Genomic DNA, 15,629 nt, shown 5'->3' with positions numbered 1-15,629 from the left:
AACACTCATAACCATCCATCACAACGCTGTCATCTGTTAGGTCTAGGCCCATGGCAGTGGTGCTGTGAGAAGAACCAGCACTTCTCTGTTTGGACCCAGTGGTGTTCTGAGAGTAATCTCTCTGGGATTGGTGATTTTACATTAGTCTTTGTGAATATACAATATATTACACTTTTAATAATGATGTAACATGAACTGCTGTGCAATGTTTGTACATAATTCCTCTTATTTTTATTTTTACTGTGCTATATTCTACTTTATTCTATTTAATTCTTGCTCTGACTTTTGGTGTTGTAGTGCTGCTGGTACCCGAATTTCCCTGAGGGACCTTCCCTAAGGGATTAATACAGTATTTTCTGTTATATTCTATTCTATTCTATTGTTGCGCTGTTATTTTAAATGAAATGTTTACAGCTTATAAACCTGCATGAAACACAGGTCATACCTACATTGAGGGATTGTTGCTTCACAGTTAGTTATCCTTTTTTCGTAAAGCACTGTCCTACTTTGCGTATTTTCACCTCCTGTGTCTTTTCACGTTTGAAACATTCGCAACGTGCGTTCGTCGACGTGACTTTTATTCTGAAAGGCCCACCCGGAAGTCCCGCTCGCTAGCATACGCTAGCTAGCTTGATTGCTAGTGTGAAAAGCACACGATCACTTCTGAAGGACGGAAAGAAACGGAGTCGATAGCTGGAGTACTTTTCCATCTTTTGTACCGTTTCGGCGCGATAAGATTATAATAGCAGGTAAGATGTGAGCTGGGTTACTGCGGCTGGATCATATCCACCGTGTTTTATGGCCTGTTGTCGTTTCAGGCCATATTGCTTGGCGTACAAGCCGAGCTGCTCTCTTTTCACAGGGATACATCACGTATGGCGCTCTTTACTTCGAAACGGTTTGCAAAGACCCGCGCCTGTCATGATAATTTCCCACATTTAAAGGGAAATAATCGCAGTTTTCAGGTCCCAGTACAAACATAATGTCGCGGACTCATATTTTCCTGCCTTCGACCTTTATTTCCCTACAAGTAAAAGGCCTTGAGAGGAAATTTCGGGGCGTTGAGATGTTCTTAGTGAAAATTGTTTTCAGTCACAGCCAGTTTGGTGGAGGAGCAGACACACACACCCCCTTTAATTCAAAACTTTGGAGGAGAATCTTTAGCTACTTTTTCTTTCACTTATTTTCCACTTGTTCTGCTAACAAATCTACCACAACATCGCAGTGTGGTGTGAGAGGGTGATATGAGAGCGTTTGAAAGAAAAGCGGAGGTTGAATTCGGGATGTTTGAGCTTGTGTGTCGGGCTGAGCCGCGTTGTCCGCCCGCTGAGCTCCGCTGCTGCTCGCAGCCGCAGTGAAATCCTGGCCCTGCTGTCATGGCTGTAATGGCTCTGTCAAGGCGGCGCAGCACACTCCGCTATTGTGATTTCTAAAACGTCCACTTTCGTTTGTTGACTACTAAGGATTGAGTAGATTATTTTAATCGTCGCGTTTAATACATTTGCATTTATTATGGATCACAGGAAACAAAGCACACCTGCAAATAACAGCACACATTCTATCCACTGCACTACTATACACACATGCACTGATGGGGTTATGAGCAATTTTGCATTTATTAAGAAAAAATATTTGTTAATACGCATATTAGTACGCATCTAAATAGTTATATTAATAAGCAGATTATACAAAAGCAATCAAATACTCCTGGGGATGTGTGATGTGCATGTTTTCAGTGCTTGCTCACAACTGGCCAGATGATCTAAACTGTACATTTTCTACTGAATTATTATTATTATTATTGTTTAATACAAGTACCATAGATGCCTGCAGATGAGATGATTAAGAATACTGGTGCAGACTGCATGTGCAAAATAGGAAACATGTTGCATCATATTCAGAAAAACTAAATGTGCATATGGAGGACGATATTGGCAAAAAAATGAATGATTAATTTGACGATTAATTGATGACTATTACATGTTTTTGACTCTAAATCGCCACATTGTTCTAAAATGATTCTGACAAATCATCAGTCAAGTTAACTCCTTCGTTCTAACAGGCTAAGCTGGTGAGTAGTGTTTAGGCACCAACCAGCCATGTTTGAAATATGTATTGATAACGAGGCACAAACTGCTTTAACATAATAATGAAGCAAACATTTAGTAACTTTGTCCTTCAGATGTTCTTATCTTCAGGTCACAGAGCAGTGGATATCAACATTAAGATTAACACGGACAAATAAGTTCAGAGAAGTCACATCAGTGATTATTAAAGTTAAAATTAAAGCTGCAAGCAGCATCGCTGTCTCCTCTCCTATGCTCTCTTCTCATTTCCAGAGACGTACAACAAACACATGTTTACAACAGAAATTTCCTGCTGCCATTAGGTGGCACTATGACCGTATCGACCTATTGGCATATATATCTGTTCAGACTCGGGTCCATAGCACTACTGTAAGATTTTGTCCACTTTGCATGAAGCGTGTTGGTGGCACTGCAGAAAATACAGCGTTTCTTTCCCATGTGCATTTCAAAAGTCAGCAAATTTAAAAATTTTTCAGGGGAATGAATCTTTCCACCAAGTTTGGTGAGTTTTGGGGCATGTTAAGGCCTCCAAAAATGCGATCTTGGGGGGGAGAATAATAATCCCTAGGGTTTCAACAAAAAATGTGTCAAATTAAGCTGTGACTGGAATATGTCGCACACTAGTGCATATTTTCACTCAGACTGTAGCAGCAGAACAAACATTACAAACAAACCAGACAGTTCCACATTTAAATGTGTGTGCAAACCAACCTGCGTTACGTTCTTACTTACTTTGGTCGTAAGGAGAACAATGACTGAAGGTATCGCGGATTCTCGGCTGAGTGGAATTCTTTTCAATATCTGCTGGAGGAGACTTCGCTGTTGTAACGTTTTCCTTCCTTGCTATGGAGTCAATAAACAAAGATCGGGAGGCAGCGTCTCCAGGTGGCGTTCATTCCTTTGATACAAACAACATTAAGTTACTATGGCAACATCCAGTTACTATGGCAACAACTAACACTCCACGCTTCACACTAGCATGTCGCGTAGACATGCGCGGCACTATATACTACAGCTGTAGCCGGCGCTGTGGCCTCGTTGAGCTCCAGCTTAGGGTGACAGACGTTACACCTCTGTTAGAATGTGCTGCTCCGCATCATTTAACTGAATACAGTTTTTCTGACGATTAATTGCACACGATATGATTTTGCACAAGCCTGATGGAGGTTGTCCTATGTGTTAGACATCGTAATTAAAGTAATCCCAATTCATTGATGGAAATTTGCTCCCGGGATGACTGCAGTTACTTCCCTGTATTGTTGCTCACCCATCACCTATGCACTTAATATGCACATATTTGGATTCATTCATTCATCTTTCATCACTTCATTCACAGATCCCCAATTCATTTAACACAAATGAATCAGGATTTGAAGTCAAAACATTGTCGAGCTGTAGACTTGCACCCCCCTCAAAGAAGTTGAGTTGAAGTTTTGTTTCCAGCTGTTTCTGGGAAAGAGTTTCTAGTGGCTCATTCCCAAAGAGTTTTATTCATTATTTCACAAGATTTTTTTATTTTTTTATTTTCAATTTGATGAAGAAACTGGATGTGTATGGGATTCGTCTGTGGCATAATGTGCAATATGTTATAACACATCAACAGCAGTGGCTTAATTCTGACATGTAGGGTCATACTTTCCATCCTTTGCTTGTAGACGTAGAGTTCCTAGGAACCTAGCCATCACTAGCTCACATAATGAACACTTAATGTATCTGATTCATCCGGTTCAATTCAAAATAAGGTGTGACGCTGAACTAGATGGACAAATCTGTCATTTTGTATTCAAGTTATTTTGATGAGACAGTGACAGCTGCTTTCATCATATTAAGAAGGCGCTTCTGTCGGTGTGATTCAGAGCGATGCTGCTGTTCTGACTGTTATTTATTTTAATTAGACTCTTGGGTACGCAGAGAAGTCTTTGGCCATGTCAGGACAGAGGAAAGGAGCTGCAGCGCGGCTTCCTAAATGTGCCTTCTGCAGAACCAACAGGGACAAGGAGTGTGGGCAGCTGCTGGTGTCTGACAGCCAGAAGGTGGCAGCTCACCACAAGTGCATGGTAAGTGGAGCACATTGTTCTCAGGCTGATACTTACTTGTGAGCTGTGTTACATTGTACTTTGTAAAGGATTGCACGTTGTTTTAAATTCAGAACTTACACTAATTCTAAATTTTACCAAGAAAAATACTTTAAAATGTATGTGACATGTCAGAGTCTCTTAGCAGTAGTTAAAGAAAAATAAAAAATAAACACTGCATTCATTTCCCCTGCAGCTATTCTCTTCAGCCCTGGTAACATCACACTCAGACAGTGAGAACATTGGAGGATTTTCCATTGATGATGTGAAAAAGGAGATCAAGAGGGGAAATAAATTGGTAAGTACCTACTGTCCTCCTAAGACCCGCAGTATTGACTAAGCAGTGTTATAAGGTTGGACCCTCTGACTATGTTCCTCCAATATGTCCTCCTTTATGTAAAACATATCATAGAATTGTTTAATGGTACTGGAAAGATTCTAAAAAGACTCTCAAATGATCACTGAGAAGTTATATTTTATTACAAGCAATCGCATGGAGAGAAGCACATAAACAGGTTTCACACAGCTCTCAGTGGTGTGAATATCTTTTAACATGTTATATATCTTTAAAATGTCCTTCAACTCCTTCGACTTCCACCAGGCATAATGTGAGAGTTTGCAGCTGCAAACAATAACCCAGTTCTTCTCTATCACATACACATGTGTAGTCAGATTAGCCCTAACAAGGCAGTAAACAAGGACAAATGATATGATTCAGTATTGTCCCACCACAGTACAGAGCATATTTAAATGCATTTTCTATAAATAAAGATACAGAAATGTGACTAAGTAATAATAGCACTTGATGAGAATATGTATATATTTTACACACCTGTGGTGTTTTCTTGTGACAGAGTTAAGTACTTGCCATATCATTACATAAAATAATCTTTTATCTCATGTTTATCAGCTTTTTTCTACCAATAAAAGATGTAAAAACTGGTTTTGGATGTATACTTGATGTATATCCTGTTATCGTATCATATCATGTTATTTTAAGTATGCTTCCATCAGCACAGGCAAATTCATTGGCTTTAATTTTATAACTTAATCATGGTATTGCATTTCTAAACTACGTGTACGTGGACATTTAGACAACATGTTTATACTATTATTAGATTCAGATTAGATAACAGATCTACAAATACATTTTCAGGCAATAGTCAATTTATTTTGGTTATTATCACATACAGTAATTGTTTTGTCTACAACATGTGAGAAACTACCTTTTCCTGCAAGGTTTTTTGAACATTTCACTAAAAAATGTTTTACTAAATGCTAAAATCTTCAGGTAATTTTTTTTCATTTATGTACCGTTTCTTTCCAACACAGGCATTTGATCCTTAATAAACCTGCACATTACAACAGTGCTGCTGGAACCCTTTAAAATCTTCTGTATCTGTATAAATTTGACTGAAACACGCCCTGAAAGTAGAAAAAAAAACAATCAACTAAATGAACTGATTTGATTGCATCATGTATTTATTCAGGAAAAGGATCTAATGTGTGAGTGGCACAAGTATGTGAACTGTGCCTTTAAGAAATGTCATCCCATCAGTACAGAACAGCTTCAGTTCTGACATGTTGGGGAACTGCTTACCTCAGGTGCTTTCACAACTTTTCATAACTATTTCATATTATATCAACTTTGTTCTTCTTTCACCGTACTTTTGTAAACTGACTCGTGTCATTGGGGTTGTTGTCACGCTGCATGAGCTACTTTGTCTTGAGAGCTCCTCATTTCAATAATGATGGCAAATCATCCTGGCTCAGATGCAGCAAAACAGGCCCAAACCATAATACTACCACCATCATGTTTAACTAACAGGATGGGTTCACATACTGAAATGCCGCATCATTCTCTCTCTGAACATTAAGCTTCTCGTTTACGCCAGATAATTCTATTTTGGTCTCATTCTGGTTGGTCCACATGAGCTTTAGCAAACTGCAGTGTTCTTTTTGGAGAGCTCAAGCACACCACTGTGGTTCACTGTTCTCCTGATGGTGGATTCATGAACTAATGTTAATCTAGTTGAGTAATATATTGGTCAGATATATTAGAGGTCACCCTGAGTTCCTTTGTGTCCTCTTGGACATGACATGTTTTTTGAGTAATGGTTGTTAATAGACCACTCTTGGGAAGGTGAATTTCCTTCATTTGTGCACACTCTGAATGTAGATTTGTGTTTGTAAACCTTTTTAAAACACCAATTTGCCAGCAGTACTGCTATAGAAAAATGCACAAAGGTCTGTGTATATATGCTTGGCCATTTTCTCTAAAAGCTTCTCTCTGTTTCCTTCCTGGGCAGATGTGTTCTTCATGTCACCGACCGGGAGCTACAATCGGCTGTGATGTCAAGACATGCCGGCGGACATATCACTATTATTGTGCTGTGAAGGACAAAGCTCAGATCAAAGAGAATCCCTCACAAGGGATCTACCTGTAAGTCACTTTCTGTGTAGTTGTGTGCAGTAAATGAAGCTCCATTAATGTGTGCTTCTACATGCAACACCTGGTTTGAAGGTTGCAGGGGGCAGTTTACATTCATGTACACTATTGGCAGGTGACATTTCTGATATATCTGATATATATATACTGGAGCACCTGGTTCATTTAGATGAAACTCTTTGTTTTATTTCCGGCTGTAGTGTTTACTGTCGCAAACACCGGGATGCGTCTCAGGATGTCCATGAAGGTACAGTGTGCTTTAACAACTCTTAAGCTGCTGCATCACAGGGACGATTGGATTATAGCTTTTTTCCTGTTATAACACAAACCGTACTTTGAATTTTTTTGGCAATGTGTTCAACTCCAGGTTCATTTCAGGTTATCTTTTATCATTACAGTGTGTATTGTATGAGTAAATGCTTCCACATACATGTGAGGAGGTTTGATTCTTACAGAGCACTCCTGTGATTGTTGGGTTGTCATTAGATGAGGAAGAAGGTGTGGCCAATGACTCGGATGCATCCCCCCCGCAGAGCAGAGGCAGGGGAAGGTTTGAGAAAGGGAGGGCCAAGGTTGGGTCCCGCGGACAGTCAGAAGAAACACGCTCCACCTCCTCACAGGCTGCAGATGAGGAGAGCTCTTCCCATGTAAGGCACTGCCCCACCTCATAAGGAAGACATTGGTCTGTTTGCTGTGTAGTGCTAATATTTTTCAAAATGGCGTACTGTGTTTTAGCGTGACAGGTCACCTCTCCGGGCCATCCCAGGAGATGGAGGCCAGCGCTGTGGCTTTTGCCATGCTGGTGATGAAGAGAACGAAACAAGAGGCATGCTTCATACGGACAACTCCAAAAAAGTGGCTGCACACTATAAGTGCATGGTGAGAGCGCTGCGTTTAAAGTCTGTCTGTACATTATTTTGCAAATGTGCTTTTGTAGTTCTACCAGCTGCATGTCTCTTTTATGCTCTCCAGCTTTTTTCATCGGGGACGGTACAGTTGACCACCACATCACGGGCTGAATTTGGAAACTTTGATGTAAAGACGGTTATCCAGGAAATCAAGAGGGGCAAAAGAATGGTGGGAAGATAAGTCCACTTGGCTTTCATCTGTGTTTCGACTCATTAAAGTTCATGTGGGATTTGTTTGTGTTTTTTTTTTCCAGAAATGCACGCTCTGCTCTCAGTTGGGCGCTACCATCGGCTGTGAGATTAAAGCATGTGTGAAGACCTACCACTATCACTGTGGCCTGCAGGACAAAGCCAAGTACATCGAAAACATGGCACGCGGCATCTACAAGTGAGCTCACCTTCTACCTGTTTTACAAGCAAATCTACATTCACACTACAACTGTTTAATGTACTCACTATAGAGTTATCCACTTATCCATTGTTCACCGACATGGTGCACAACAGGGACACACCTGGGAAACACTGTAAAATCAAGCCTTAGAATTCCATCACTACACCTCACTGTGTTTTTCACATGATGTGTTTTTAGACTATATTGTAAGAACCACAGTGGCAATGAAGAGAGAGATGAGGAAGATGAGGAGCGAGAGAATCGTAGTAGAGAGCGGGCAGCAATCGACCATGGAGGAACACCATCAACACAAGTGAACGGTAACTAGGTATGTGTTCAGAGGTGTTGTTGTTGTTTAATGGGGCTGACATCAGCTTGTGATCTGGGTCAGCATTCACCTGTCCTTTAAAGCGGTCACAGCCCGAATTACACAAAATGCAGGAGCCACACCAAGGACCTGGTCGTAAGAAGTCACAGCCAGCGTACAGTCTTTACTTTAATGTCTGCAGCCTGGTCCCCCTTTAACACCCAAAGGATTATCTGCAGTGACTTCTTTGAATTTCTTTGTAGCTGTTTTGTGTGGCTGTTCAGCAGAATGCTGCCTAACTGCAGCTTAAGATAATCTCAACCTATATTAAAACAAGTTAGTCAAGTGCTTTTATTGTTAACTTTACCATATGTAAAAGGCTTCCAGAGAAATCGATATGTCGTTTCTCTCATATCAGGTCTGCTATATTGTTATATTATATTTCTAAGCACTAGGCTGAGTAAAGCTTTCTATCACTGGGTCTGCATCGGTGCTGGCTCTGTTTTGGCTGGAAAGCAAGAAGCTTTTTGAGACCTGCAAATACATGTTCTTTGTGTGTGAACACTTCAGAATGTGATACTGGAAATGCTAACCCACATTCTTCAAAATACAATTCTGACTTTTGTTCTTCTCTGTCCTCACAGGTTGGGTGCAGGTGTGATGTGTGGAGAACTCAAAGACTTTTTTTTATACTAAAATCTTAGCCCACTCACACTCAAGCCATGGTCTACAAGCTCCCACGAGTCTCTCACACGGTTTCTTTCAGTAAATGGACACGATGTCCTAATGTGCACCAGATGTCTTCTTTATGAAATCCTGATTTGAGTTGACCGGCTGAGCTTCTCACAGCCTGGTGGTACTCTGCAGATCACTGGACTGCTGCTGCAGCACCGTGAAAAGCCCCAGCTCGTTTTTCCCAAGGCTCAATAAGGGATTCCCAGATACACATATTAGCGCTGTGAACAAGAGCTGATGGACTGATCTTTTGATTGTCACTCACTGCCCATGACCTCACAGATTACATGACCCACACTTGCTGAAAAGCGATACATTCTTCCCCTTAGCTTCTGATGGACTCATTTTTAAGAGGGGTCTGTTTGTTACTAGTCTTTATGAAGTTGTGCAGTTTGATTACCTTGCTTCTGTAATCATGTCTTAAGAGAACTCTTTTCATGTTAGCCTTTCTTTCTTGATATGTAATATTTTGCTACTGTGTTATCATCATGAGTACTTTGGAATATCTGGATTTCAGACAGTCACAAGTTTTGCCAGCATGCTCTTGGATTTTCCCACTGTTAAAGGTGGTGTTTTTTTATTTAGCAGCCAAAGGGTGATGTAGAGCCCTTCTGAGGAGTTGGCTTGACTTTGTTTGATGTACTGTTACTTGTATCTCAACAAATGTATCCATGAATGATTGGAATAGAAAATATTTTTATTTTGCACATCTGCTGAGTGAAATGAGTCTTTCTTTGGAGTGGAGTCAAGCAGCACTTGTGTCTCTGGGTACAAAGGTGAGGATTTCAGATGTTTAAAGAGTGAGGAATGTCACACCATCTGTATACGTCCTGAAGTCTAACCATACAGCTGCAAAAACTACAGCACCGTACCTCTGTATTAGGTCATTCAAAAGCTCTTTCTTTCACTGTTTATCATTAGACCTAATATAAAAGCGTGATGTATTATTCTATTTAGAGTCATGACTAGATGACTAAGTGCTGGTAAACACTACCAAAACTATAATAAATTGCCCTAATAACCCCCAACATAGAAGTAAAACCAAGCAAACTGGACAATATATTCTGAATAAAGAAATTAGTTGAAATACCTACTATAAATAACCCCAGTACTTCCAATACAAAAACCACTCAAATCTTCTTGGCATTACTGTGTGGTATGGAAAAAGCACGAAGACATACTGTCTGTAGACAGAAGCCCTGTTTTCCTAGTCTGTGTTTAACCATCCATCCATCTTCTGCAGTGTACACCCTGGACAGGTTGCCAGTCTATCACAGGGCTAACATATAGAGACAAACAATCGCTCACGCTCATGCTTATGGCCAACTTAGAGTTCTCAATTAACCTCACATGCATGTGTTTGGAATGTGGGAGGAATCCAGAATATCTGGAGAAAACCCATGCAGGCACAGGGAGAACACGCAAGCGCCACACAGAAAGGTCCCCAGCTGGATTTGAACCTTACACCACCACCTTGGCGCCTGTCTTGAAAACGACTACATTTTTGAATGTAACTACTAAAAAACACATGCACTGTTTTGCAGAATGTACTGTGTAAATTCCTATTACTCAACAGTATAGCATGAATAGGATTTTAGGTTTAGAGGTCCCCTTTCTCACCCTTGTCCTATGCAAACAATGTCAATTGGTCAATAATTATATGACTAAACTGTTGTCTTGTCCTGATAAAAACTTGGGTTAAAGAGCTACTAACAGTTACAACACTATGTAGGCCTACCTACTAATACCAGTAAAGATGTGTGTTTTTAGTTGGCTGGCTTGTCTCCTGCATTTTTTTTTTAATTCTCAAGCATCTGTAGATTTAAATACGCCATTTGAGTCCTCAAAAACACCGGCCAGAGCGGCCGACGACCCCCAGTAGTGGCAGCACTCCACTAATCCACCGGCGGAGGGCGGGGCTACGCTCTTCCTACGCTCTTGATTGGCTCTCCACGCACCTGCGCAGAACGGCAGAGTACAGTAATAGAGGCTGCAGTCTTTTTCCGGGCTGCGCCTCTATTAGAGCTATCTGCGTCCATGTGTTTGCTGTCGCCAAGGTGAAGAGTCTGCGACCAACCTAAAATCACATTTTTGTCTTTTTTATCCGAAGAGTCGCGACAGACTTATAGAAACTTTAACGGCAGGGACCGACACGGACATGGCGACATCCAGCCCCTGTGTTGTGGTAAGTCTCCCCCTCCGATGTGAAATATGGTAAGTGGTCTACGTGACCACTGGAACACCACGCAGTGCGTGAACGCAGTGTTTACTGTAGTTAAAATGTCTGCAGGCAGTCGTTAAATTCCCCGTGTCTGTGCATCGTGTACTCACCTTGAGCAGAGGTTTTTGGTGAATACAGTGTGTGTGTTTAGCGTGACCTGCGCCTTTGCAGAGCAGACACGCGCTCTCCACGCTTTGCGTAAGTGACGCAAGAGATGTTTGGATAGCGGCTTTATAGCGGCTTGCTGCTTGTATTAGTGTAATTACATGGTTACACACAGTTTACACACGGGCAGCCAGAAACGCACGAGGTACAAACAAGAGGGCGTGTTTGAGCGCGTGCACAAATATCAGCGCAAAATGTTTTGACCGTGAATAAGGGATGAATGGCTGTAAAACGTTATAATCCATACAACATCAAGCTGTAAGCACAGCTTGGTTCCCTGAGTTTGTTTGAAGTTATTGATTTCCTCAGTAGAGGTTCTTTATAAAATGGATTTTCTTTGTAAACAGAAGGTCCTGTCTGGTGTGATCTGTGTGTAACACACTCGGCAGGACTATGGCCCTGCAAAGAAAGAAGTTTAAAAAAAAAAGGAGTGGTCTTATTTTCCAGGATCTGGAAGCCGGATTAACTGTGACCATTTCTGTGATGGAACAGTTGCTTTCCACAGATCCTGCCATGGCAGTATTTTAAAGCCAGTGGGTGAGCTCATCTGATCTATCACATTTCGAAAGACGTTAGCTCTGCAGAACAGAGTTGCCAAACATAAAGTTTGTGAGCATAAAGATTAAGATCATTGTCCCTTTGACCCCGGCGTCGTTAAGTGGGTTGGTTCAGTTTTATTCTCCAAACTGTGTCCTAAATAACAGACAGCATGCCTTGGAGTAATGGAGGTAATGGAGTAGGGAAACAGATCATGTGACTGTGAGGACATCTGCTCAGTATCAGTCATTATTATTTTGTAACTGAGGGCTTACAGCAAATAGATGCACATGTTTTTTTTTCATCTTGGCAGGGATGAAGGGAGAGGGGAGTCTAACCACATGTGGAAAATACACTTTATGTTTTCATGTCCTCGAAAGGATTTCCATTTGGCACCATCTGCTTATATTGTCTTTCACTTTGCGGACTGTGCACCAACTTCCCAGCTGTCACATGATACCAGTTATTTTGCATGGGTCCCTGGGGCACGCAGTTTGAACTGCAGCAGGAAATTTGATTTCACACAATAAAAGAAATACAGGATGTTTGTAGAATTAGGCATCATATGGACAATTTGTACATGTAAGTGCCTCGCTACTCAACATGCTGATTTATAAATGAGCCTTAGTATTGTCAAAGGAAGGATTTAGTTTAATGAAACTAGGAAGAGTCCTCTTACGAAGAACTGTGTGTTGCTGCTGCTCAGTGTGACACTTGATGGAGGTCCCAGTTGCTTTCTAGGCTGTGTGTGTAGATAAAGTATTGAGGCAGCTAATTACATGGGAAAGTAGAACACCATTAACCTCTATCCCTTCATCTTGTACTGCCCTGTGTCAGATGAATGCCCCGTGTCCCATGTTAGGTAATACCCCCGCTGAGATTTATTTAACCCCCTTGTGCCCTGTTTTATTTCAGATCAGTGATGAGGAGCAGGGCTACGACCTGGACCTTTTCTGCATACCAAAGCACTATGCTGCTGACCTGGAGAGGGTCTACATCCCACATGGACTCATACTGGACAGGTGGGAGGTGGTCATGTACATCATTTTCCCACAGACATAGATATAGATAGATAGAATATATTAGAGTGTATCTATTGTTTTTGTTTGCTATTTCAGTTACAGTTACTATGCCTTGGGTGTGTTGTATATAAATGACAGCTTTGCCTGCTGACACACACACAGAAAAGAAAGAGGAACTTCTGCTGACTGTTGCAGAAAACTGAGCTGACAGCCCTCTCTCCCTCTCTCTCTCTCTCTCTCTCTCCCTCCCACACAGGACAGAGAGACTGGCCAGAGAGATCATGAAGGAAATGGGTGGCCACCACATTGTGGCCCTCTGTGTGCTCAAGGGGGGTTACAAGTTTTTTGCAGACCTGCTGGATTATATCAAGGCCCTGAACAGGAACAGCGACCGCTCCATCCCAATGACAGTGGACTTTATTCGCCTGAAAAGCTACTGTGTAATCACGTTTTCTACATTTTTACTTTTAAGTAATAAAAACAGATTTCACTAATAAAAAGTCTTCATTTTCAAGATCCTATAAAAAAGCATCTTAGAATATAGTAAATGTTTGATCTTGACTGTACATGATCTCCTGTAGGTGTGTTTCTGTGTGCACCTAGAGGTGTTCATACACAACCATTCACATCACAGGTATCCTCCAGGTTGTAGTAGGCTGTGATAACTAGCTTGCAGGTCATTATCCTACTTGTTACATGGCTACTACTTAATCAACAAATCAGTCATTTTACACAAAATGCTCCATGGTTAGAACCATGGAGGGGGTAATAACAGTTAGCATACCAGTTCTATACTTTTAATAACAGCCTGCAGTCTATAACATGTGTAGTGATATATGTGGAGTCACTGTAGGACACAAATCAGGATAATTCAAGTATGCAACTGTTGCACCTGTCTATCAGTAACCGTTTCAAAGCAAGCTACCTATTTCTCAGTTTTGTTTATTATTTTCTGTTGTAATTTCTTCAACATAACCGAGTTCTTCTCGTCTTCTCCTCCTCACAGAACGACCAGTCAACAGGTGAAATCAAAGTAATTGGTGGAGACGACCTGTCTACTCTGACAGGAAAGGTAAGAAGTGTTGAAAATTATGCCCAAATCCAAATAGTATAATAATAATAATCCAGATTGCAAGTAAATGTTGTTGTCTGCTGTCTTTTTTTACACAGAATGTCTTGATCGTGGAGGTATGTAGTATTCATTTCTTTATTACAATCGGCAGCTTTCATTTGTAAGATCACTCATAGGAGCTTCTCTCTTTCATGCTGTGTTTTGAAGGACATTATTGACACAGGGAAGACAATGAAGACGCTATTGCAACTCCTTAAACAGTACAATCCCAAAATGGTCAAAGTAGCAAGGTAATGGCTTCACAGCTATAAACTCCTGTGTGTGTGCTGTATGTTGTGCTACAACCGTTGTATTTCCACCGACTCGCTATTTCAACCGTTATGTGTGTTCTCAATATGTTTATTTTTCTGTATCTGTCCTCAGTTTGTTGGTGAAGAGAACCCCGAGAAGTGTCGGCTATCGACCAGACTGTAGGTTTAAGACCGCTCTTTCAGATGCACTATATGTTTAAGAGTAGTGCTGATATTTTTTGTGTTTGTTGACATTATTTTATTTTTAGTTGTAGGATTCGAGGTCCCTGACAAATTTGTGGTGGGATACGCACTAGACTACAACGAGTACTTTAGGGATCTAAATGTGAGTATTTTACACAGAGAAAAGAAAATGAGCGGGGTGGCGTTTGTTTGTACGCTTTGTTCAAACCGCGTGTATCTTTGCTGCTATGTAAATGAGTAATTTGCTGGAATGCTTATTGATCTCTTGTTCTCTTGCAGCATATCTGCGTCATTAGTGAAACAGGGAAGGAGAAGTACAAGGCATGAGGAGCGTTTTGCCACAGCTTTTCCATTTTATTACTTCACTTTGTGTCATAAATGATACTCAGCCTGCTCAGGGTCCCTGAGGATACACTGATTAAGTGATAATCCTGCAATTCTGTTATAGTCACCACACACACACACACACACACACACACGAGTAAACGTTTGAAAAATGCCTTACACAGAACCAAATCTGGTTTAAGCGGCATGAATCCCAGCTTCACCAGAATATGATGTAATTTTTGTGCCCCTTAGTGATTTCATTTTTTAAAGTAATTTATTTAGAACAATGCTTAAATTGAAGTGTCATTCTTGTTTTGCCATCATATGATTCCACCTTCCTATTTTAAAAATATTGCTTTTATCGTAATCCTGCTTCTACCCGAATGCTCGAGCAAAGGTTCACTCTAAAGTCTGTATGTATATTTTGGGACAAAACTTTTCTATAGTACTTTGTTGTGTCATTCATCGTGTGGAGAAGTAATGAGTGTTGGCTGCTGCACGTAATTTAAACACACATGGATATGCTAAAAATTGAGTGTGAATGACAATACATGCGATGCATCTGATTCCACTGCCTGTGTAGTTTTGTTTCAACCAAATAACCTGCGCTCACTCATGGCCATTTAAAGGCAAATGTTACTGCACAGTTCAGCTTTCAAAACAACTGAAAAATATTGGGGAATGCATTGATGATGAAAATAAATTACTTCTCCCCCCCAAAAAGGTCGTTTGGTTTGTGTTCTTGTATCACTGAGAAGTGGTTTCTAAAGTCATAATGCATTGTGTTAGATTCAGAGATTAAGAAGTGGACGGCTGAGTAAAGTCTGAGTCCTCATTGG

General features: G+C 40.8%; 2 protein-coding genes across 2 annotated transcripts; both read left to right on the top strand.

Annotated features, from left to right (window-relative positions):
- The first annotated feature begins 613 nt into the window (after nt 1-613).
- phf6 (PHD finger protein 6) lies at nt 614-9,661 on the top strand. Its single transcript, XM_028415488.1, has 11 exons — nt 614-749; nt 3,983-4,144; nt 4,359-4,460; nt 6,472-6,605; nt 6,812-6,858; nt 7,098-7,258; nt 7,347-7,490; nt 7,584-7,688; nt 7,774-7,907; nt 8,109-8,238; nt 8,862-9,661. Exons 2-10 carry the CDS (start codon nt 4,013-4,015, stop codon nt 8,236-8,238), a joined length of 1,089 nt encoding a protein of 362 aa, XP_028271289.1. The 5' UTR covers nt 614-749; nt 3,983-4,012; the 3' UTR covers nt 8,862-9,661.
- A 1,257-nt stretch (nt 9,662-10,918) lies between these two features.
- hprt1 (hypoxanthine phosphoribosyltransferase 1) lies at nt 10,919-15,513 on the top strand. The gene is made up of 9 exons (XM_028415490.1): nt 10,919-11,137; nt 12,791-12,897; nt 13,154-13,337; nt 13,904-13,969; nt 14,068-14,085; nt 14,177-14,259; nt 14,393-14,439; nt 14,529-14,605; nt 14,743-15,513. The coding sequence occupies exons 1-9, from the start codon at nt 11,111-11,113 to the stop codon at nt 14,788-14,790; spliced, it is 657 nt and encodes a 218-aa protein (XP_028271291.1). The 5' UTR covers nt 10,919-11,110; the 3' UTR covers nt 14,791-15,513.
- The last annotated feature ends 116 nt before the right edge of the window (nt 15,514-15,629 follow it).

This window comes from Parambassis ranga, chromosome 10 (genome assembly GCF_900634625.1).
Source record: "Parambassis ranga chromosome 10, fParRan2.1, whole genome shotgun sequence".
NCBI classification, from domain to species: domain Eukaryota; kingdom Metazoa; phylum Chordata; class Actinopteri; family Ambassidae; genus Parambassis; species Parambassis ranga.
The sequence above is the reverse complement of the archived record's forward strand: the minus strand, read 5'-3'. Positions and strand labels throughout refer to the sequence as shown.

Coding starts and splice junctions, on each gene's coding strand:
- phf6 (XM_028415488.1), top strand. CDS start 4,013: ATGTCAGGACAGAGGAAAGGAGCTGCAGCGCGGCTTCCTAAATGTGCC. Junction 7,491..7,583: donor CTGCACACTATAAGTGCATG/GTGAGAGCGCTG, acceptor TATGCTCTCCAG/CTTTTTTCATCGGGGACGGT. Junction 7,908..8,108: donor ATGGCACGCGGCATCTACAA/GTGAGCTCACCT, acceptor ATGTGTTTTTAG/ACTATATTGTAAGAACCACA.
- hprt1 (XM_028415490.1), top strand. CDS start 11,111: ATGGCGACATCCAGCCCCTGTGTTGTG. Junction 14,260..14,392: donor AAAATGGTCAAAGTAGCAAG/GTAATGGCTTCA, acceptor ATCTGTCCTCAG/TTTGTTGGTGAAGAGAACCC. Junction 14,440..14,528: donor TGTCGGCTATCGACCAGACT/GTAGGTTTAAGA, acceptor TTTTATTTTTAG/TTGTAGGATTCGAGGTCCCT.